Source organism: Pleurodeles waltl, chromosome 10, assembly GCF_031143425.1.
Source record: "Pleurodeles waltl isolate 20211129_DDA chromosome 10, aPleWal1.hap1.20221129, whole genome shotgun sequence".
Taxonomy (NCBI): domain Eukaryota; kingdom Metazoa; phylum Chordata; class Amphibia; order Caudata; family Salamandridae; genus Pleurodeles; species Pleurodeles waltl.
In genome coordinates, this window is record NC_090449.1 from 878,311,676 (window position 1) to 878,336,555 (window position 24,880).

Here is a 24,880-nt window from a genome sequence, read left to right on the forward strand (position 1 = left end):
TGTGCCCAGCTCCTGTGCCTCAAAACCCCTGACTTTTCTAAAGAATTCATAGCGCTACCTTTTGCCTCAGAGTATGGCATAAGTTCAGTACTATCACAGCTTAATGAAAAGGGCAAGACCAACTTGCAGCTTTTATCAATAGGAGGTTACTACCCCAGGAACAGAGGTAGAGTGCTAATGAGTAGGAAGCCTTTGCTGTGGTCTGGGCACTGAAAAAGTTGAGACCCCAATTGTTTGGGACTCACTTCCAGATTCAGTCAGACCACAGGTCCCTCAGGTGGCTAATACAAATGAGGGGTGAGAATCCAAAACTGTTTAGGTGGTTCATCTCCCTACAGGGAATGGACTTTATGGTGGAAAACAGACCTGGGTCAGACCACGCCAACCCTAATGGTCTCTCTAGGTTCTTCTGTCTTGGTGATGAGATCTCCCAAGAGGTTGGGTAGCTCTCCCTACTTTCAGCTGGGAGGGAAATGTGTTAGACCTGCCAACTTTAGGGTGGGCTTTCGCAAAACATTTTTGCCTGCTGTGTTTCAGTTTTGCTGATTTGTTTTTGCTGGCCTTGGGGGTATGGTCACATTATCTCTGCTAACCAGTGTATGTGCTCACTCCCCAAAAACATGCTAACATTGGTGTATCTACAACTGGCATATTTAATTTACTTATAAGTCCCTAGTAAAGTACACTATATTTTCCCAGTGCCTGTAAATTAAATGCTCCTAGTGGGCCTGCAGTACTGATTGTGCCACCCACTTAAGCAGCCCTTTAAACATGTCTCAGGCCTGCTACTGCAGAGCCTGTCTGTGCCATTAGACAGCATAGTTGGCATTTAAAACCCCTTGCAAAACCTTAGATTCCCCTTTAATTACACATAAGTCACCCCTAAGACAGGCCCTAGATAGCTCGTACAGTAGGGTGCTATATAATTAAAAAGCACAACATATATTTTTAAGTTTTACATGTCCTGGCAGTGAAAAAATATAAAATTTGCTTTTCACTACGGTGAGACCTACCCGCCTCATAGGAAAACATTGGGGATTCCTTATTACATTTAATAGAGAGTAATTCCTGATCGACAAGGAGTAGACATGTTAAGTTTATTAACTATGGAATTGTAATGATAAATCCTCTTTCATGGTGAAGTCAGATTAACTATTACATTTTTTAATATGCCACTTTTAGAAAATTGGTATTTACCTGCTCTTAGCCCTTTGTGCCTGCAACGTCTCCAATACATATCTGATTTCCTGCATTCCCTCTAGACAGACTTACACAAAGGAAGGGAAGGTGTGACTGAGTGGCCGTTACCATGTTGATGGACCTCCTGGGCAGAATGGGAGGGAGGAGCTGACACATACTCCTGAATAGGCAGTGCTCTGCTCCCACATAAAGAAAGGCTTAACCTCCTATAGTGAGACTGGAGTGAGAGCAGGAAAGGAGTACCTCTGTGCACTTCAAAGACCCCTCTTTGAATTCACCCCCACTTCAAAGGCAACATGGGAAATAACAACTGGACATCTGACCCTATCAACATAGTACACTTCTGGACCTGTGAGGAACTCTGCCAGGATAAAAGACTGCTGTGCTTCAGCAAGGACTGTCACTCTGCTGCCCTGCTGAGGAAGGACTGGTACCATCCCACATGAACCCAAAGTGACTCCAAGGGCTTTGTCTTAATCTCGGGGACACAAAAGACTTCAACTCATTATCACCTCCCGTACCTGAACTTTTCTTACTGCAAGTTTTGCCCTGCCAAGTGGTGCCAATCCAGTCCTTGGTTCTTGCAACTGGGTATCAAATGTTGAAACTTCCAAAGCCTTTGCATCAATGCTGTTGGGCCGATCAGAACAGGTGCATCTCCATTGACTATGATGCTTCGCCGCTGCTACGAGGATCGAGGACCCTGCTTCTCCGTTGGTGTATCGCTGCTTCTGTGAGGGTCTGGAGCACCACATTAATGACTGCATTATGCATCCTTTTGATTCCCAATACATTTTTGACAATGTGCAGCCCAGAGTCGATGCATCACCTACATCTTCAGGCTCAACACCATTGTCTCCCTTTGCTCCTCTCATCTTGTTCTCAACGTCAACACAACTACAAACCCAGGTCCTGTTTTAGGGGGCCAAGGCTAGTCCCTGCATCCAACCCACGCTCTATCATCATCGGCGTGACTTTTCAGATTCAACCTAGTCTAGCGCAACCTTCTAGCCCTGGTTGGCACTTTATATCTTTAAGCACTACAGTTTCATTTATTCTTTGAAAATGCACATCTCCGCTTCTACTTACTGAATTTTTGTCGTTTTGGTCTTGCTTGGTTAATAAAAATACAGTCTTTATATAACTTGATGTGGTCTTTTTGTGTTTTTTTCACTGTGTTAAGGATTGAAGTGTTGTACAAATACTTTACACAATGCTTCTTATATTAAGCCTGCCTACTCTGTGACAGGCTAGCAAAGGGTCAGCACAGGTTAATTTATGGTGTGTATTTTACTCACCCTGACTTGGAATGTGGTTCATGCTTGGACAGGGTGCATACCTCTGCCAACCAGAAACCCAATTTCTAACAGCCCACCTCAAATATTTTCTGCAAGAATATTGTACATATCAAGATGTAAATAATATATCATAGTCACTATTATTTTAATGAATAGAAATGTTATAGGACAAATTCAATTCCCAAGCTCTATGTTGTTGAATTAACCTATGAGAAATGGTAATGTGGTGTGTGGATGTTTCAATCCATTCACTTTTTCAGATACTTTTTATAGAACACATATTGCTATGGAAACATGAATTGTACATCATATCGTAGTACTGACAGCACAAAAGTGCACTTGGGCATTCATAATAGAATACAGTATGTTGTGGGAGAGCCATATGTTTTTGCAGCACAATTTGCTCATTTCCTAAGACAGTTTTGTATAATTAAAGCATTTGAAATATTCCTTTATCTGCAGGAGGCGGCCATGTGGAAGATGCAATCATGATTATGTTTCTGCAAACTGAAGACTTTCAAAATAAAGTATAGTAACTTGTTAGGAGAAGATTAGACAAATGTTCAATCATGCACAACTCGTAAAATCATATATGGTATATTAAGTTATGTCTTATGAATTGCTCCTAGAACAAGTCATTCTATGAGGTTCTTGGAGGAAAAGCATGTGTTTTATAAGATGCCAATGGTACTAATTTCCTACAGGGCTCTATTCTTATTGAATTAGTTACCATTGGATTTTCTGGTGCTCATTGTATATGTAGATACTACTACTTTTTAACAAGACTTGTGACAAGAATTCTCCTAGGCTTTACTAGGCTTACATGTTAGAAACATAGCATATATTTCCTTAATGTTAATCAGGGAATTTCCTAACTGTCATGTAGGAAAGGCATACTAATTTTCTGTGCATTGCACATAAAATCACTGAGAAAGCCTTTACAGCTGCCCATAGACAGATATGTACATAGGCTTTTTAATAGATAGCCGTTTTAGATAAAAGACGTCCTTTCATACTTTGTGTACATTGTGTAATCCTAGGTAGAACCGGAGTGTAAAACTCATGTGTAAAAATAAAATGTGAATGAGGCAGAAAGGAGCTGTAATCATCATACAACTCAGTTTTCAATATGTTTGATTAGATTATGGAAGGGAAAAATGCCTACAATTTTAGGTAGTGTTTTTTTTCTGACATTTATGGATATGTTTTGTGTAACAATGCATGCCTATAACATACTGTAATCAAAAAAAGTGCACATCCTTCATTTCTTGCCCCTTTACATTAAAAAGCACATTTGATCAAATGTAGAGTACATTAGGAGTTGGGGATCAATTCTGCTCAGCTGGTGGAATTCTTGGCACTCTGTGACGCTTGTAACAAGACCCAGTCAAATTCTGCCAACCACTGTGAGGCAGAGTTTTTTTCTCACATATGGCTCACCAATCATTAGTTGGTGAGTGTGAGTGAGAATTTGCATCCCCTAACAAGATTTTCAAGTGCTACAGGAGCACCAGCAACATTTTTGCACTGTGGGAGGTGATAACCTTTCACGGTGAGAAAGCTGCCTCGTACACACCTACAGAGCCCTCCACAACATTAGACCCTGCTACCTCAACCACTGCATCACCTGGTACTCCTCTTCCAGACCTCTCCACTCCTCCCAGTAGTTGCTCACTACTGTACCCCACTTATAGTAATCCTCAGCTGGAGAAAGATTGTTCACCTACCTAGCGGCTAAAGGTTGGAACACCTTACCTTTCCACCTCAGATAGTCGCCATCGCTACCTTAATTCAGGAAGGACCTCAAGACCTGGCTCTTCGACTGAATCCTGAGGACACCTCACAGTGCCTTGAGACCCTATGGGTGAGTAGGGCGCTTTAAAATGGATGACTGATTGATTGAATTAGAAAATCTACTTGAGCTGCAGCAATGGCAACTCGAGCAGCAGTGCACCCTGGTATGCCTCGTGGTGCAGTTGGCATGAGCTTTTCAGTGTGGAAGGAGCTCCTGGTGCAAAAAATCAGGGTGAGAAGAACAACATGGCACTACCTGCCTGTTTGGGAAACTCCACAAATTCTCACAGAATATCACAGAGTATTTATGTAACTTCACAAGATTCAACAGAGTGAATCTTTGTGAGTTATTCCTACCCCTAAAATACATGTGGACAGTATACAACTACCCAGTCAGTCAACCGTAATGCTATGATGTGAAAACAAGAAGCTGCTGTTCGGCAGCCTTACACAGCAATCATTGAACATCGCCATTGGAATTTTCACTACCCGGTGCTCATAGAGATCTGTTTTGCTATTTAATTGCTGTCTCTATCATCGTCATGACCAGTGGGCTACTGGCAGACTGTCATGCCACCACACTGCTGCATCACCAGTCGCTGCGGAGTGTCACTCCTTTTGTCACACCATACTGAGGCATAACTGCAGATCCAAAGCAGCTCACTTACAGATAAATAGTTTGGCAGTGCTCTTTCTGCCTTGCCTTGTCCTGCTCATGGTTGCAGAACCTGGCTGGCCCTGCACTGGCGAATCCACTGATCAACACACTGTTTCCTGGGGTGCAGACTGATGAAATTGAAAGCTTCAGGGACTCACAGACTTGGAAAGTTGGGAGTAAGCCCTCTGCTTCAGGATGAGGGCAAGGTGCACCTTTTCTGAGAGTAGTCCCTATCTTTTAGAAATTTAGTTTCTGCTTAACAGAGGTAAGCGTCCTGTCCAAGCAGGAACCACTATCCTAGTCAGGGTAAATCACAATCACACCCTAAATTAACCTGTGGTCATCCTCTCTTAGCTTGGGACAGAGCAGTCACACTTAACTTAAGAGGCAATGTGTTAAGTATTTGTGCAACACGTCAAACAGTTAAGCAGTGAAACACCACACAAGAAGATACCACTCCTGATTAGAAAGATAGAACCTAATTTAATAAATGAAAGAAAACCAAAATAATAAAAATCCAATAATTAAAGCTAGAGTTATAATTTTTCAAAGATTAAACTGCAATATACTGCTTTAAAGCGAGGAGCGGCAACGTGGGATATCTGGTCGGGCTGGACAAGGACAAAGTCAAAAGATCAGTCCGACTGCGATGGAGCATGGGCCGGCTACAGGAACCCATTGAGGCCACTTAAAAAAAAGTACTTTAAACCTGGTTGCACTGATGTTGATGCAAGGAGCAGACTGAAGTGATGTGTTGGTGTTGATCCCCACAGTGAAGACAATGTGTCAATCCTTCCCATGCAGTCAGTAACAAAGAAGCATCAATTTTTGTCCATGCAGCCGAGGTGATGCGTTGGGTCCAAGATGCAATGGTTCTGAAGGAGATGATCCGGGGTTGATCTGCATTGGGGAGGCGATGCCTCAATTCCAATCCACACAATTAGGCTGATCCTCCGGTTCCGATCCATGCAACAGAAGTGATGCACCAGTTCTGATCTGCGCTGGTGCAGCAATGTATTGATTAGGACTGGAGCAGCAATTTATGCCCACTTCCAAGGGTGCAGGGCTGGATTGGCACCACTTGGCAGAGCAAGACTCACGGTTGTAGGATTCGAAGTGCCGTAGCAGGTGAGTTGGAAGTCTTTTGTGTCTCAGACTTCAGAAAACAGGAGGAAAGCTAACAAGCCCTTGGAGTCACATTTTCAGGGTTGGAGAGATGTAGGTCCAGTCCTTCTCACTACCTGGCAAGGAAGGCAGCAGGTCAGCAGGGCAAAGTACTAATCAAGCAGAGAGGCAGTCCTCGTAGCAGCCCAGCAGTCCTCCTTCCTGGCAGAGTATCCACAGGTCCAGAGGAGTACTGAGTTGGTGGTGTCTGAGGTCCAGTACTTATACTCATTTCTGCTTGTGAAGTGGGGCATTCTTTAAAGAGAGGCCCTTGAAGTACACAGAGTCCCTGCCCTTTCTGCTCTGGCATCCCACAGTAAAGTGCTTTCCCATATACCCAGGTCTTCTGCAAAATTGGAAAGAACAAGCACTTTGGTAAGGTGGAGAGTTGAGACGCACATTTCGGTCTGCACTAACACCTTGTTCCCCTCAGTAGAAATTTGTCTTTGGATATATGAGCTTGCTTTGGGATCTCACAACTAACCTTGCAAAGAACTGTTATAGCTTTTGATTCAAGAATATCAATAACTTTGTGCTATTTAACATAAGAAACTGTAATTCTGAACAGTGCTGTCTTAGTGGAAGCAACCAATCTTTTCTTGTATGAAATGTAACAACAATTGTTCATGATAGTAAAATTACAAATTGTTGACTGAATTTTTTCCTTTTTCCTTCATGGTCTCCCTTCCTGCAGTCCCCCTCTCCCATTCCACTCCTCTTTCCCCTTTTTGGCCACATCAATACTTTGGTTCTGCCAGAAGGCGGGCATCGTAAGAGAATCATTTCAGAGGAACCGGGCCTGACAGCAATGTATTTTAAAAGTTGTACATGTACTTTTAAGTATTTCATGTCCTGGTAGTGAAAAACGTACACATTCATTTTTCACTACTGTGAAGTCTACCCCCTCATATTATGACATTGGATTGCCTTATTACATTTAATAAGTGACAACATTTGATTGGGAGTAGGTAAGGATTTCATGTTTGGTATCTGAGTAATTGAAATTTTAAATCCTCTTCAATTGGCATTTTCCTGTCCTATTTGGTGCTTGTGGTCTGTTCCTGGGTCACACGACTGGGTATAATTGTCAGCTGAACTTTGCTTATTCCTCCCAGCATAAAGGGATAAGGTGTGCCTGGATTGGGCTATCACTGGCAGGACAGGGCAGAGCTTGGCACAGCCCCATTTGTAAATCAAAAGGCTATGCCCTGCTTTCACAAAAAAAAATATACTTCACACCACTTCATTGCTCATTCAGCCATGCTCAAGCTACAGCAGTGGAGACAGAAAACTCCAAGCACTTCAAAAGGAATTCTCTAGAAACTACAACACATTAAAGAATGTACCAGGTATAAAATAAAAGCCCCAAACCCACTCTTTAGTTCTCTTTCTGGGACTGCGGATGGACTCTCGGGGGACTGCCTATTGCTTTGGCCTGCTGAGTACATCAGAAAACAGCTGTACTGCACCTGGAAAGACTGTTTTGTCTGTCTGGAGCTTGCCTTGAACCATCAGAGATCTGCCATCCTGCTTGAGTCCTGTTCTGTGTACTGAACCCATGACTATCAGAGTGACTCCAAGGCCTGATCAGAGCCTCTGTGACAGGAAAGGCTCTAACCATTTTGAACACTCACCCGGACCCAGCCTCCAAGTGGTGCTTCCCCTGTCCTGGACCCTAGTGAGTGGTGCCAAAGGAAACCAGATAACAAAAGTCCAAGATATGAAACTTAGAACATTTTGGCTAAAATTGAGGGGAGACCGGGACCAACCTGCTTGTCTAGTCTCCCAAGGTACACTGTTTGCCAGCCTGAGTTTGTGGCAGCTCCCACTACGTTCTGCTCCACTGCAGCAGATCCTCTTCAGCAGCCACGGCCCGTCCTTTAGGGCAGAGGGGCCACACACCCCCACCTTTTGCCCCTCATGAAGAGTATCGGTCAGACTGAGCAAAGGTCAGCCTGACAGACACTCTTCATGTTCAGATCAGGCAGCCAGGAGTGAGACATGCACGAATTGCGCAAACTCCTGGCTGCCTGAGCTGAACTTTGCTGGGCTGAGGAGGTCACAGCTCCTATGGGCATGACCTCAGCTCAGCAAAGGTGCCTCGAGGCCCTTCCCCTCGGTGACGAGGGGAATCGTCACCAATTGACTTTCACCTGGGCGCTTCAAGTTTAAACCCTGAAGTGCCCAGGGCAAGTGTCAGTGACACCTCGTCACAGAGTGGGGAGGGATCAGAAGTCTCACTGGCCCCATCCCACTCTGTGACGAAGTTGGGACTGCTGCCTACCCTCATTGGCTGACCTAGGGTCAGCCAGAGAGGGAAGGCAGCAGTCCCAAGCCTCCTGGGACCTCCGAGCTGAAGGTAAGTGTGTGTGTGTGTGTGTGTGTTTTAAATGAATGTTGCGTGCATGCAGGTATGTTTGAATGTTGAGGAGTGTTGTGAATTGGTGTGCGTGTGTGAATGAATAAGTGTGAGTGTGAGCGTGCTTCCCCACCCGCCCCTCTCCCTCCTAAAAATTATCGACTACCACTGCTCTTCAGTAGTCCTTTGCAGAAGGAATATCCAGTCCTGTGAAGCCCTCAATGGCTACAGTCTCTGGCCTCACTGTGCTGGATATTTTTGACTTCCAAAAGTCCAAATGTGTAAATCTTCACTGCGATTTTGTCCAGCGTCACCCTGACAATGAAACTTCCTCCTTGGACACTGCATGCAAACTTGTCCTGCTGAACTTCTATCATCTCAGAAGTTTTTTGTTGAAATTTCTTCTAACTCCGAAGTTAAGAACCAACCGGCCCAATCCTGGGCTTACGCTGTACCTGACTCACAGTCTATCAAAGTTGGACATATTTTTCGGCTTTGACTTGGTCTCTCGTGACCAAAAGTCAGAGTTTAGCATTTTGTTCTTTTGGGTGCTAGATTTTTACTTTACATTTTTTAAATTCATAACTCTGATTTTATAGATTGGATTTGTGTTGCTTTGATGTCAAATGATTTATTAAAATCTACTCTGTTATTCTAAATTGATGTGGGATTTTTCTAGTGTTATGTTTTCACTTTATTACTGTTTGTGTGCTGCATAAATACTTAACATGTTGCCTCTAAGTTAAGATTGATTACGTTTGTGCCAAGCTACTAGAGGGTACGTGCTGGTGAATTTAGTGACTTTTGTGGTTCACCCTGACAGGCTCTTGCTTGAACAGGGTGAACAACCCACTCAACCAACAACCCACTTTTTTCACATTGAGGTGCCTTCCATAACTACATAGGTATGTGACTAAATTCACTCCAGTCTTACCGCAGACAACCTGCCTTTGATGCTCTTAATCATCTGATTTTGGACTTTCGCCTGTAAGCTCTCACCATCTGTTAGAAATGGGGTCTTTGGTTGACAGTCAGGTTACCCCCTGTTCATGCAAGGACCCTCACTCTAGTCAGGGTAAAAGAGAATCACCCTCAGCTAACCCCTGCTTCCCCCCCCTTGGTAGCTTGGCAGAGCAGTAGGCTTAACTTCAGAGTGCTAGGTGTAAAGTATTTGTACCAACCCACACAGTAACTTAAGGAAAACACTACAAAATGATACAACACCAGTTTAGAAAAATAGGAAATATTTATCTAAACAAAACAAGACCAAACGACAAATATCCGGCATACACAAGTCAAGTTAAGAATTTTTAAAGGGTAAACTCAAAAATCGCGCTTAGAAACACAAAATGCTTTGATGAGATGTTAACACGGCATCATGACGGAGTCGTTCCCAACAAGCCGACACCAGCGGCGCCGGACACGGAGTCGTGCAGACCCCCAAGTACAGTACCCTTGGTGAAGAGTGAAAACAAGTCGATGCGCGAAGTCGGGGATTGTGCCGTCTGTGTGAAACGTTGAATCCGCACACTTCGAGCAGCGTCGGTCATGACGTGGTGCGGCGACTTCCACGTAGTCGCGGACTTCCCTGGGGTTGCAGCTGCGTCAGGCCTGCGAAGGTCGTTGTGTTCCAGCGAAGATCACGGTTGCAGGTGGGATTACTGGATGCAGCAGCAGCGTTGGTCCGAAATCGTCCCAAGACGATTTCCTTGGATTTCCTCCAGCTTTCCTTTCAAGGGCCCAGGGACTGGATAGGGCACCACTTGTCAGAGTAGGAGTCTCCTCAGACACTCCAGGTGCTGGCAGAGAGAAGTATTTGCTGTCCCTGAGACTTCAAACGACAGGAGGCAAGCTCTAAATCAAGCCCTTGGAGATTTCTTCACCAGATGGAAGGCACACAAAGTCCAGTCTTTTCCCTCTTACTCTGGCAGAAGCAGCAAGGATAGCTCCACAAAGCACAGTCAGGGCAGCACTTCACCTCTGCTCTTCAGCTCTTCTCCAGACAGAGGTTCCTCTTGTTTCCAGAAGTGTTCCTAAAGTCTGTGGTTTTGGGTGCCCTTCTTATACCCAATTTCTCCTTTGAAGTAGGCTTACTTCAAAGTAAAGTCTCTTTTGAATGTGGAATCCTGCCTTGCCCAGGCCAGGCCCCAGACACTCACCAGGGGTTTGGAGACTGCATTGTGTGAGAGCAGGCACAACCCTATCAGGTGTGAGTGACCACTCCTCCCCTCCCTCCTAGCACAGATGGCTCAGTAGGATATGCAGGCTACACCCCAGCTCCCTTTGTGTCACTGTCTAGTGTGAGGTGCAACCAGCCCAACTGTCAAACTGACCCAGACAGGGAATCCACAAACAGGCAGAGTCACAGAAATGTTATAAGCAAGAAAATGCTCACTTTCTAAAAGTGGCATTTTCAAACACACACTCTTAAAATCAACTTTAAAAAGAGTTGTATTTTTAAATTAATCATACTCATTTATCAAAAAGTTGAAATTGAATATCGACCAGTAAATTAAATTAAATCTAAAGGCTCCCAAAAACTTAGAGGAAGCAAAAAAGTAAATAAAAAACACAAAGCAGCTCATCCACTGGGACATCTTTCCATCTGCATCTACATAGAACTGTCACTAAATTTACTCCTGTCTTGCTACAGACAACCTCACCCTGATGCTCTTAATCATCTGATTTTGGACTTTTGACTGTAAGCGCTCGCCATCTCATATTGCCCATTAATCATACTCATTTCTCAAAAAAGTTTACATTGAATATCGACGGGTAAAGTGAATTTAATCTAAAGGGTTCCCAATAACTAAGAGGAAGCAAAAAAGTAAATAAAAAGACAAAGTGGCTCAGCCACTCTGACATCTTTTCATCTGCATCTACTTGTTGTTCTGCTAAGGGCCTCACAGTAGTAACTGGCCGATTAAGTATCCAAGAATTTCTTTCAAGTCTCTTCTTGCCATTATTCTGGTCTTTAATAAAATATCAAGGACAATAGCACTGAAAAAAGTAATTCATTCCAAGGGTCCAAATGCAAATAAAAGAACCAGTGAATGCTTTCTACTCCCACACTAACAATAACATATTTCTTCACTAAACCTCTATGGCAGAACTTCCTAAATCAGCATTGGCTGTCTCCGCAGAAGTAAATGCCTAAGTGACCACTCATGTTCATAACTCCCCAGATAACTCTCTACATCAAAACTTGGATTCAAACCAACACCAGAGGCCAATATCGTATGTGACTTTAATAGTGGCAGCTATGTGTAGACAAAACAGTAATCCAATGGTGTCTCTTGCTTATCATTCCTTACAATCTGAACAAATTAACAATAGCGAGGATAGTAAAATGAACTGAAATGCAAACAGAAAATGATTCACTACATAATAATCAGTCTACATCCACAAATTGCACTTCCCCAAAAGAAAAATAAATACATTTTCCGTAGGTAAAGAAGAGACAAATGTTAAAAATTGGGTCTTTGGTTGGCAGTCAAGTTACCCCCTGTCCAAGCAAGGACCCTCACTCTAGTTATGGTAAAAAAGAATCACCCTCAGCTAACCCCTGCTTACCCCCTTGGCAGCTTGGCACGAGCAGTAGGCTTAACTACAGAGTGCTAGGTGTAAAGTATTTGTACCAAAACACACATTAACTTAATGAAAACACTACAAAATGACAACACAGGTTTAGAAAAATTGAAAATATTTATCCAAACAAAACAAGACCGAAATGACAAAAATCCACAATACACAAGTCAAGTTATCAGTTAAAAAGCAAAAAGAGTCTTCATGTACTTTTAAACACACACTAACACTGTTAGAGTGAAAACGTACCTTGGGTGCTTCAAAAATAACCCTGCAAGGGCGAGTGTGCTTCAAAGAGGGCTTGCGATGCGTCGATTTCACTCACAAGCGAGACCTTTCGCTGTTTCTCCTTTTGTCGGGTCGGGGTGGATAATTTCTTCTCTCCACAGTAGAGCCATGCGTCCATCCGGTAGGCACTCCTGTTTTCGGGCAGGACTTGCGTTGTTTTTACACTCCCAGAAGTGCTTGCGTTGGAAATCCAGCCGCACAATGATCAGAAAACCACGCAGCGCGGGTTGCAATCTCACCAGCCTCCGTCTGCGATGTGGTGTGTCGTTTCTCCAGCTCCGTGCGTTGATTCTTCAGTCTCGTTACAGGCGAGAGCCGTTTTTCTGCTGCGAAGCCGGCAGCACGCTGATTTCCCAGCCGCAAATCAGAGTTGCGTTGATCTTTTCCCTGCACGGCGTTCTGTGCGTGGATTTCTTCATCTTAGGCTGCCAGCTTCTCCTTTCAGGGTCCCAGGAACTGGATGGGCACCACAGAGCAAAGTAGGAGTCTCTCCAGAGACTCCAGGTGCTGGCAGAGAGAAGTCTTTGCTAATCCTGAGGCTTCAAACAACGGGAGGCAAGCTCTAAATCAAGCCCTTGGAGATCTTCACAAGATGGAAGGCACACAAAGTCCAGTCTTTGCCCTCTTACTCTGGCAGAAGTAGCAACTGCAGGATAGCTCCACAAAACACTGTCACAGGCAGGGCAGCTCTTCTTCCTCAGCTCTTCTCCAGGCAGAGGTTCCTCTTTGTTTCCAGAAGTGTTTTTAAGTCTGTGGTTTTGGGTGTCCTTCTTATAGCCATTTTCTCCTTTGAAGTAGGCCTACTTCAAAGTAAAGTCTCTTTTGAATGTGAAATCCTGCCTTGCCCAGGCCAGGCCCCAGACACTCACCAGGGTGTTGGAGACGGCATTGTGTGAGGGCAGGCACAGCCCTTTCAGGTGCAGGTATCAGCTCCTCCCTCCAACTCTAGCTCAGGAAGACTCATTAGGATATGCATGAAACACTTCAGCTCCCTTTGAGTCACTGTCTAGAGTGAATTCACAAGCAGCCTGTCAGCCTGACCCACACATGTATTCAGCAGCCAGGCAGAGGCACTGAATGCGTAAGCAAGAAAATGACCACTTTCTAAAAGTGACATTTTCAAACAATCTAAAAACCAACTTCACCAAAAGATGCATTTTTAAACTGAGGCTACAGAGATCCCAAACTCCAAATCTCTATCTGCTCCCAATGGGAAAGTGCACTTAAAAGATATTTAAAGGCAATACACATGTTAAGCTACGGGAGAGATAGGCCTTGCAATAGTGAAAAACAATTTTGGCAGTATTTCACAATCAGGGCATATAAAACACAACAGTATATGTCCTACCTTCTAAATACACTGCACTCCACCCATGGGGCTGCCTTGGGCCTACCTTAGGAGTGACTTGATTGTAGTAAAAGGGAAAGTTTGATCCTGGCAAGTGGGCACACTTGCCAGGTTGAATTGGCAGTGCAGAACTGCACACAAAGACACTGCAGTGGCAGGTGTGAGACATATTTACAGAACTACTGATGTGAATGGCATAACCAGTGCTGCAGGCCCACTAGTAGCATTTACTTTATAGGCCCTGGCACCTCTAGTGCACTTTACTAGGGACCTACCAGTAAAACAAAGGAGCCAGTCATGGATAGACCAATCACCAATACAATTTAGACAGAGAGCATATTGTTAGCAGTTGGAAAGTGCCCAGATACCTAAAGCCAACAAAAACAGGTCAGAAGAAACAGAGGAAGGAGGCAAAAAGTTTGAGAACGACCCTGCAAAAAGGGTCAGGTCCAACATCTTCCATCAAAGCTTCTCATACACGAGATGAAGAAGAGTGTGTGCAATGTAAATACATTTTAAGTATTCCCAGGACAGGGACTGGATTGCAGAGTTAACATGGCCTAACTTGTCAACTCTACCATCAAGGATCCTCGTACCAGAGGTGAAGAAGAGTGTGTGCAGTAAAAATACATTTAAAATAGATAATCCCAGGGCAGGGACTCCAGGCCATTGTATTTTAAGTGACAATAGACATGCGTTTCAAGGGAGAACTACCAGGCCTAAGTGTGACGGGCAGGGGCTTAGTATTAGGGGCAAGGTGCTTTGGGGGGGAGCGGTCGATACCACACAAATACATTCCTGGCTTGTACTCAGAGTCAGGTTTGCTATATCTGTGCCAGTTTTTCTCATCATTCTCATTTTGCTAAGTGCTTTTAACTTGTTCATTTTTTAAAGCAGAGCGTAAATTATAAAGTGGCTAGGTTACCAAACAATTACTAAATCTACACACCTAGAAGTACTCTGTGAATGGGTACACATTGACTACTTTTCGGAATTCACAAACATTGGCAATAGTAAACTGGGAAAGCTGTGACAGTCTCAGGTTTCTAGGCATAATACTCTCAATCAAATGCCCGAAATGTGAATTGATAACTACTTGCAAATAATCTAATCAGTGGCAGTCACCTGGGTAGCATTCCAACCTATCATTTTCCACCCACTCTGTCATTACAGAGGTCTACTTAATACAAATTAATACTCACCCTGTTCCTCATAGAAATAAGCCCTTCCCAAATCTTGGTCATCTCAGCCCTCCATCCTGCAGTCCACTGCTCTTTTTAGATGGACAAGTTGAGATTCACACCCACAAATCTCACTGACTCTAAAATTTGAATGTACAGGATAAAATGTGAATGTGAGAGTTTGAATATATATAGTTTGAAGTCTATTGTGCCTATATGCACCAACCAGGTACTTTTTTCTTTACAGTGAAAGTACAGCTTCCTTTGCTGGTACAAGAAAGCATATCACTCACCTTTTCTAGAGGTGATGACTTTTGAAGCTCAAGACTGTTCTTTCATAAACTCTTATTTATTTCTACTTCAAAGAGCTTCATGTTTTTATTTCCATTTTTGTTATAATTATTTCCCTTGTTATAATATTACTATTTTTAGTATGGTAATACTAAGACTATTACTGTTAGTATACCATTAATACTACTCCATTAATACTAATAATACTAAGACATATACTGTTACTATGCTATTAACACTACTAAAATAATGATTATAATAAGAATAAAGGAAATACAAATAAAAGCCTTGTAAGTGCAGCTAAATCATTATTATTAAAAATAACTTTGAAAAGTGTGTTATCACTATTATTACCAGCGACAGCCACCACAAATGTCAATGGGGGTGGGGGTGACGGAAATGGGGGAAATAAAATACTTACGTTTCGTCACCGCTGCCCGCCGTCTCCCACCACCTCGCTCATTGCTCCTCTTCAGGTGTTCCAGCATTCACTGGGACACCAGCACAGGTTCCCCGGGAATACTGGTGCTGCTTTGATGCTAAACCTAGCATGAAAGCAGCATCAGGACTGCCGCTCAGACACTGCCCTGGGGTCTGTGCAGTTTCTCCAGCCCGGTTTTTAAACACAGCCAGGCTGGAGGAACCTAAGTGTGCATCTGTGTTTTGCCAGCCTGACGTGACCTGCCAAACACACATGTACACTTAGGTGCACTCTATCCTCCTCCTCCTCCCTCCCACCTCCTGTGGCTCAGCCCCGCCCCTCCCTCTATTGCTGGCTGAGCCAGCAGATGAAAAATAAAATGATATTAAAATATTGTTTTACTTTTCATCCCCTGGCTCTTGGCCAGGAGGGCGAAGCTCCTTCGCCATTGCAGAGCAACGGCTCCTAACTATGATTATTATCGCTGCGACTGATACCAATCATAGGAATGTGCATTTGTTAAATAGTCGTATTTTGATTAAGAGTACACTGCAATGGGATTTTTTCGACATTTAAATAATCAATTTTTATATTACCTTTCTGACTAACCTCGTGAGCTACGCTGGCTGTGCAGAAGTCCGGTGTCCTCTCATAACAACGAAAGAACTAATCACTCTGTCTCGTACGTGCCCCTTAAATTTTACCTTTTTGTCATGAATAGAATATTTCACAAAGATGTCTCTGAAAGTTGTTCAATGGCCTAACGTGACATCGAGTACCGTGATTCAAAGACAGCAGGTCACTGACAGGCTATTCCGGTAGCTTCACTCAGTTTTGTGTATCCGCCACCTAGCAACATTTTCATGTAAACAACAAAGGGAAACCCGGAAGCAAGATTTAAATGCTAATTGCTGGATATGAATAAATTACCAGAGGCGAGGACGATGATGAATATGAGGAAACAGATTTCTGCGAGCCTCTTGATGTCGGATCCCCGTATGGAGATCGGGCGGTTGAAAGAGGCGCAGGCTGCTGACGGATAGCTCTCTCTGCCTGAACTGATTGATAGCAAGTTTTCCCATTTCAATGCATGAACATTTGCCGCCAGGAGCACACTGGGCTTATTTCAATGTGGGAATGTTCTAAGTGACATGTTCTTTATCTCCATTGCCGCCCGGGATTGCCATGAATCACTAATATAGACACCTCGTGTTCTCTCAAAGCCTCTAAGTACTTCTCTCTGCCAACACACCCCGCCTGACCATTTTGCATAAAGACGCTGCTGCAGGCTATTGGAAGTTTAATGTGGGCAATAAAGATTTAGTAAACACAATAATAATTTTGAATCTAATTTCCCCAAGGCAACTTTGGTGGAACATATTTGTGTTTATGAGTGATGCATTGGTCATATGTCTTAATATACAAGAGCGGCCCCATGCCTTTAACTATATCGCTTAAGCAAGACTCATAAATTCTGTATTTAGCTAGAAGCAGGCAACAGCTGAAATAAGCATTAGAAGGGTATGTGAACAGAACTTCAGGACGTTATCACTTTTTCTGATAATGAACACCCCAACATGGAGCTCAGATGCAGCGACAAGCAAGATTGGTGACCTTCCTCAAAATTATTACTTTTCCCATCTGATGGCATGGCACCTGGTTATTTTATACAGACATCTAACCTTTACCATGTAAAACATACTGTAATTGTCATTGTGCCCTTAACATTGCTTATAGGCCTTCCCATTTCGAAGATCAAGCGTGGTCCAAGAGCGAAAGGAGGGCATCATCCCTCTCCCATCAACACCCCCATCTCCTTAAGAGGTCACATGTATGAATAACGCCTTTGCAAATGTTAGAGATTGGAGGTTTGCCGCCGGTGCGTAGCAGGGAGAGATATGATCGTTTGGACGACGCGCATTCTCAGCCGCTCGTCTTTATTCAGAGATGATCCCAGTGATACCCATGTTCAAGCTTACCTGCTTGTGAGCGTGGTCGTAAGAATTGATGTGATTGTCAAACTCCTGATGCTTGTGATACTGCTTGTCACATAATTCGCAGTAGAAATTCGCCTTCAAGTCCTCGAGAGCATTCGCTATGGCTTTCTCCTTTTCAGCATACCCCTTGAAATGAAGAAAAAAAAGTTCGTGAGGAGCCCGGGGGAATAATGTGGTTCAGCAAACGTCTTAACCGACGAGGCCATCTCTATGTTTGATACAATGCATGCAGTACTATAGGAAACTGCGTCACAACACAAGGGCCCATTCAAAGGACGGTTCACTGCTGGCCCATTTAAATCACTGCCATACAACACTTCATATGAAAGCATAAGTCAGTTACAATGTCAAATACTTTGTGGTTGTACATTTGTCTGGGTAGTTGCAACTGACGGCCTAAAGGTACAAAGTTCTCAAATGCTGTATTTGAAACATCCCAGAAAAATATTCAATGTAAGTATAACACCGCACTTCCCCCGAAAAAACATATCTATTGTCATATTTTGGGCGGGAGATTTTTTTTATTTTAATTTGCTTTTTTTGTTTTTGATACAAGGGCCGCTGGAGTCATGCGATTTTGTAGCCCCGGCGTTTCCTTTCGTATTTATGGATTTGCACATAATGATCGTTTGAGTCATAATCTTATTAAATATGTTTCTGGCTCAAACAGATGAAAAATTACTAAATATCCCGGTAACACGTTTTACAGCGTAGTTGAAGGCCCTTTTCAAAATATAACTGGTCACCTCTCTGTTGCTTGTTGTGTGTGCGTTTGTTAAACTGGTACTAATGAAGTGAAACATTTTCACAGTGTTAACCTGTGGAAAAACAACAATATAAGAGGTAATGCTATAACAAAATGTGATGCATAATGCCAGATAAACGTGACTTTTCTTGCCTCATAATACAATCAACCCTGCTGCATAACTTGATCTTCCCCTACCACATAGTTCCAGTGGCTTTGCCAGACTGTCCTCTTACCAGCACCTCCCAGCCCTTATGGTCCCTTGGCCACGCTCTTTGCAGCAAAAAATATTTTTATTTAATTATTTTGGGAACAATTGTCAGTGGTGTATTTAAGTACCATTTCAAACAGGAGCATAATGCACCCCCTCACGCTCCCCTGCAGTGCAGGGGAGTGGGCCCAACCCCTCAGAGGGCCCCCAAAATGTCAGGGGGGAGCATTCAGCCTAAGGTCAAATAAGATCTGTGAGATATTGGAAACCAAGAGGTATCGCATACCTCACATTCGGCATGGTGGTCCCATTATTTTCTATTGACATGCTGGTTTCAAATATCAGCCTTCACGAGCACTTCACAACTTTCATAGTTCTCACATTCAAGTAATTGACACCTAAATATATGTGGCTTTATAAACACGGTCCTGTGACTACTTAAGTAAAATCTCTCTTCACTACTTTAGCGAAACCGGAACAATAAGTCGGAGCTTTCAATTTTATTTCTCATTCACACAAATTAAAAAATAAGTAAGCGAACTGTAACACACATATATGCACTTATGTACATTTCACAATAAGATATATTACAGATAAAATTCGCCAAAGGCCTCAAATGAAATAAAATGCCTATCACCGGAAGTAAACTTTGCCGGAAGCCTTAATTTTCAATGCTGACCAATTTTATGGGTGCAGTATATTTTCTGATACACGTACAAAGAGCACTTAACATCGAGATGAATAACCTGCTCAGACTTATGAATTGTGCCAAGTGAAACGAAACATGGTCCTGGCAGATTCATTAATTGCTTGTTCAAGGGTGCACTTTTTGGATAGATAGTTTTAAGTGATAGGAAGTACAGCTAGGCTAGGATAAATACTTAAACGGTACTCATGAATCTGCAGAAGGAAATTGATTAACATGATCGATCATTGTGTCTACACGATTCCTCAGCGCTATCCATTATTAGCTGATATCTAACTGTTCAAATACACGCTTTATTAAAAGAGCGCACCGTTGCATTCCATAGTAGGCTCCAATTTGACTAGAGCATTATTAAAATTAAGTCCGCTCATCCATGAAACATAATTTGGAACATAAGTGGAAGAAAAGTCCAATCAAATGCGATCTGGATGCCCCCTATAACTAGTTTGCTGAAATCAATCGGAATTAAATTGTAGACCATTGGAACTGAATGAATAAAGAAGCACTTTCTGTCTTTCTGTTGTTCGCGTTTTTAATTTTCGTTGTTTTTCTTTCATTCTCTATTTCTTTCAGTTTCTCTCGCTATCTCTTCTTTTTCCTTGGTTCATTTGGTCTTCCTTTCTTCTTTCTTGCAATCCAATATCACCCCTGACAAAATCAGGATTTAACACAAAAGTTAACTCATTGTTTATTAACAAACAAAAGTAATCTGCTTCCGATAGCTGGGTAACCTACACAATGCCCCCACGTGGTACAGAATGCCACAGTGGTTAACTAAGCCAACCTCTGAAATGAGAAGGTACATTCTCCAGTATCATTGCAATGAAAATTATATTTAGATACACCTTTCTTGGCTTGCTGGTGCAATAAAGCAGGACAAATCAATGGAGTCGGATAGATGTTATATCTAAAAAACAAGAAAGGATTCGTGTGTAGTATGAACTTGTCATGATAGAGTGAGTTTTCAATCTTCTCGTATAGCTAACATTCAAGTGGCAATACATGCTAATCAATAACTAGAACATACTGTCGTGCATCCTTCGTCCCATTTTCTGTTTTCTTGTGGGATATCTGGTAGTTTATATTACATTACTGATAGTTTGCTTGTTACGTTTTTTTTTAAAATACATACCTTGATAGGTTCTCCTATAACACTGTACCCACTTTATTGATTTAACCCAAAATAAGAATAAACATTCTTGTCTGAATGCAAATATATTTAGAAGACGGCCCGTACACATTTGGAAATTGGCATGCCACACAATACACTTATCATGGTATGTGATAATCCTTAACTACTAGGCAACAACATACTGGTCATTATTTTCTTGAGGGTTTTCACCAACACGTTTTGCTCTTTAAGATTCCATACAAAAAAATTCGGCCAAAAAGACTGCTTTGCTTAGCCAACTTAATGGCGTTTTTATTTTTACCATATCTTCATTTAATCTCTCTGAAGCAGAACCTCCTCTGAAGCAATGCTGCATTGTCATATCTGTTAGACGAAATCTTGGTAAGTCTTCCTTTAATAATCTTTGGCCTACTGGAGGAAGGTGAAGTAAGGATGTGAGAAATATGCTCTCCTTGACACTCCTGGCTGGAAGAGAAATTTGTTGTAAATGGATGTCAATCCCCCCATGCACACTGAATAGCTTAATGCTCTTTTTAGAACATCTAGAATAGACATGGCAGTGGGACTCTCTAAAAAAAAAAAAAAAAAAAAAAAAAGGAAAAACTATGGTCACCATTGGTTAAATGGAGGGGCTATCAAGGACAAAGGCATTAAATAGGCCATGATATTACATTGTAGTCCAATGATTATACACCGTTGTACTCTCCTCCTCTAGTGATGGGTCCCTGTCCATGAGGTTAAGTGAAAGAGATTCTGTCCTCCAGGCAGCGGTCACCTCCGTACTTGAGAGGGTGCAACAGGATACGGTATTTAGATAGCTTGGATTCTGGGGTGTATGAGGACAAAAAAAAAAAAAGACTAGGAGGAATTATGTTGTATTAAAAAAACCTAATGACGAGAGTATATTAAACCTATACATATATTTAGTTATAATTTTTTTCAGCAGGTCATCTTCCAAGGCTCCAATGAACTATGGGTTCTAATTTGGATAAAAGCGTCAATAAGTCCATAACAAAGCCAGTTTCTTTCACTCCATGTCAAGGCCGGCCACTCTAAATTCTTAGCAGGAATGTGGCGGGCCTCAAAGACAAAATAAACATTCCAAAGTGGCAGGCGTTTGTTTCCAAGTATGATATAATTGCTTTGCAAGAGCCTTGGTCCAATACACCAGTTCATTTAGCTGGATATGCACGTTACTCTAATTTGCTACCCCTCTGTTAGAGGTAGGGCATTGGGTGGTTCTACGGTCTGAATCAGTTTAAATGTTCAGGTGGAGGTGTTAAACATAGAAAATGAGTCTCCAGCCATATTAGCTTTAAAAATACGTGCTAGTGGACCACATTTTATATTTTAATTACTTTTTATAATAATGATTTTACTAGTATTGCATGTGTACATTTGAAATATTTGTTCACATTTCTGTCAAAGATGCGATTAGCTAGAGGTGTTAACTCAGGGCAGTCTCACTATTTGTTATGTGGCAATTTCAATGCAAAGTTGAAGGGGTGTGACTGGGAATTGGGTGGCTGTGGTGGGGAGTGGGCCTGTTTGTGATACTAGGGGGGCTGAGTTGTGGAAATATTTAGTGGAGTTTGATTTTCTGGATTTATTTAGCTGGGTTGGAAGGGATGCAGCTTTTTTGCCACCTTTGAAGGGGGCTGGGCGCTCCACTGCAACTATTGATTACATATTTGTGAAGTTACATTTTGTTTGTTCATTTTCAAAGGGTGAAGTTTTAAGACTGAATGGGGGTGATCACAACACCCTTTGCACACTTGCTCAGTTGCCTTTGGGTAGGTCCCAGAATTATAAGAATACAGTCTCTATTTCCAAACCTACGACTAATAGTCTAAGGCTTGTTTGGCATCTTAAGAATCCAACTTTTATGATTGAGGTGCTTTTAAGAACATGTCAGGGGACGTTTCTCAGCTGCCTAGCTGATGCAGAGAAGAAAGTTATGGCATTACATTATAGTAGTTTAACCCTGAAAATAAAACAAGCCCTTCGTAAACCTTTATGCCCTGGTAAGGGGTCAACCCCGTGGTTTGATGAACAGAGCTCCATGGCCAACCGTAGCCTGAGAAACATGTTGACTGCTGTTCCAAGGGTTGGTGCAGTGGTACGAAACGCACGTTTATGATATAAATCTGCCATTAAGTCCAGGAAAGATGTATTATATAAGAAAAAGTCTGGGAGCTATTGAAAAGTGCTGTAGTAAGGAATATTAGTAAGCATTTTTGGAATTTGGTGAAGAAAGTGTGAGGAATGTTCCAGTTAATCCTCTTTTGCAGTGCAACGTTCTTGGTTCCCACTGGGCCTCACATTTTTCTGCAATCTATGACCAGAAGGAGGTCCAGATCTTGGTGTGTGAACTTGGTTATAGCTTGTTGGACTCCCCCCTCCTGTACTTCACTTTTAGAAGTGGCTTTAGCTTTACAGCAGGTCCTGATGGGGTCTCAACCGATCTTTTAAAATGTATGCCTGACGTATGGGGTGCCATGATTACTAATGTATTTAATAGCTCCTTAAATGTAAGCATTCCTCTTTCCTGGACTTTGTCCAACATAGTCCAAATATTCAAAAAGGGAGACCACTCATCCCCAAAGTGCTACCATTCCATCTCACTTATCGACAGCACAATTAAAATTATTGGACTAGTGGTCTACAAACGTTTGTTAGATTGGGTGCACACTAACATTACCCTTTCACCTTTCCAGTTTGGTTTTTGCACAGGAAGGGGCATGATAGAGCAGTGCCTAAATTTGAGCCTGTTTGTCAGTAAATATACCTACGCCAGGCATTCTCCCATCTGTCTAGCATTCATGGATTTGTCCACCGTGTTCGACTCAGGTAATAAGACCAAGTTGTGGACAATGTTGTTGGACTTAGGGGCGGACTTACCACTAGTGAATTTCCTATTTTCGGCCCACCATCACCTAGCAGGTAGACTGCACCTAAATGATCAATGTGGACTGTGCCCTGAAATTTCATTAAAGCAGGGAGTCAGACAAGGATGCATCTTGGCACCTTTGTTGCTCATTCTTTATTCTAATGATTTGTGTGCCTTTTTGATTTCCAAACCAGTGGCCACGCCGAGGATTGTGGGCGAGCAGGTGCCTGCATTACTTCATGCTGACGATTCTGTCCTGCTAGCTCGCAATATGAACTCTTTGAAAATGCTGATCAATGGCTTTGTCCTGTTTACGAATAGCCTGGACCTTACTATCAATTATAGCAAATCACACATCATGGCTTGTAGCCCAGGTAAATCAAGGGTAAACAGGTTTATAATTGATGCCCACCCCCTAGTTAGCATTAGTGATTTCAGCTATTTAGGCCTAATTTTTAGCTCTTTGGGGTCCTGGCAGCCTCATCGCAAGAACTCCTGCCTTAAACTTAGTAGACATTCAGGTGCGCTGCACAAACTTTTTAGTGCGAGTACAAAAGGGTCCATTCTCCCACTAGTAAAAGTATCCAACACACAGTGTGTTACCACTGTGGTATACGCGGCTGGGGTATGGGGCTTTCCCAATACTTCATGTTAGACTTTTCCTCCTTGGCGTGGTCTCCCTTAACTTATTGCCTCTGTTTCCCAGGTTGTTGATGTGTGCTTGACTCTGATTTTGCTGTTTTTGTTACTCCTGGCACTTTACCACTTCTAACCAGTGCTAAAGTGCAAGTGCTCCTTTACAAAATGTGTATATAATTGGCTTATCCATGATTGGCATATTTGATTTCCTAGTAAGTCCCTAGTAAAGTGCACTAGAGGTGCCCAGGGCCTGTAAAACAAATGCTACTAGTGGGACTGCAGCACTGGTTGTGCCACCCACATAAGTAGCTCTGCAATCATGTCTCAGACCTGCCACTGCAGTCTCTGTGTGTGCAGTTTTAACTGTAAATTCGACTTGGCAAGTGTATCCACTTGCCAGGCCTAAACCTTCCCTTTTTTTTACATGTAAGACACCCCTAAGGTAGGCCCTAGGTAGTCCCAAGGGCAGGGTGCAGTGTATGGTTAAGGTAGGACATATAGTAATTTGTTGTATGTGTCCTGACAGTAAAATACTGCTAAATTTGTTTTTCATTATTGCAAGGCCTGTCCCTCTCATAGGTTAACTCAGGGGCTACCTTTAAATATGAGCCATCTGTGCTAGGAGAGAGGGGAGGAGTGGTCACTCACACCTGAAAGGGCTGTGCCTTCCCTCACACAATGCAGTCTCCAACTCCCTGGTGTGTGTCTGGGGCCTGGCCTGGGCAAGGCGGGATTTCACAATCAAGAGAGACTTTCCTTTGAAGTAGGCCTACCTCAAAAGGCAAAATGGGTATAAGAAGGTCCCCCAAAACCACAGACTTAAGAACACTTCTGGAAACCAAGAGGAACCTCTGCCTGGAGAAGAGCTGAAGAGCTGAGGAAGAAGAGCTGCCCTGTCTGTGACTGTGCTTTGTGGAGCTATCCTGAAGTTGCTGCTTCTGCCTGTGCTAGAGGACAAAGACTGGACTTTGTG

The 24,880-nt window shown here is 42.8% G+C and overlaps 1 protein-coding gene across 1 annotated transcript in view; it reads right to left on the minus strand.

Annotated features, from left to right (window-relative positions):
• The window catches only part of ZNF804B (zinc finger protein 804B), a 1,021,297-nt gene that overhangs the window by 193,240 nt on the left and 803,177 nt on the right, over positions 1-24,880 (minus strand). Inside the window, exon 3 of the mRNA XM_069211597.1 lies at positions 17,567-17,710. Coding sequence (XP_069067698.1) covers positions 17,567-17,710 — 144 coding nt within the window. The remainder of the gene's footprint in view (positions 1-17,566; positions 17,711-24,880) is intronic.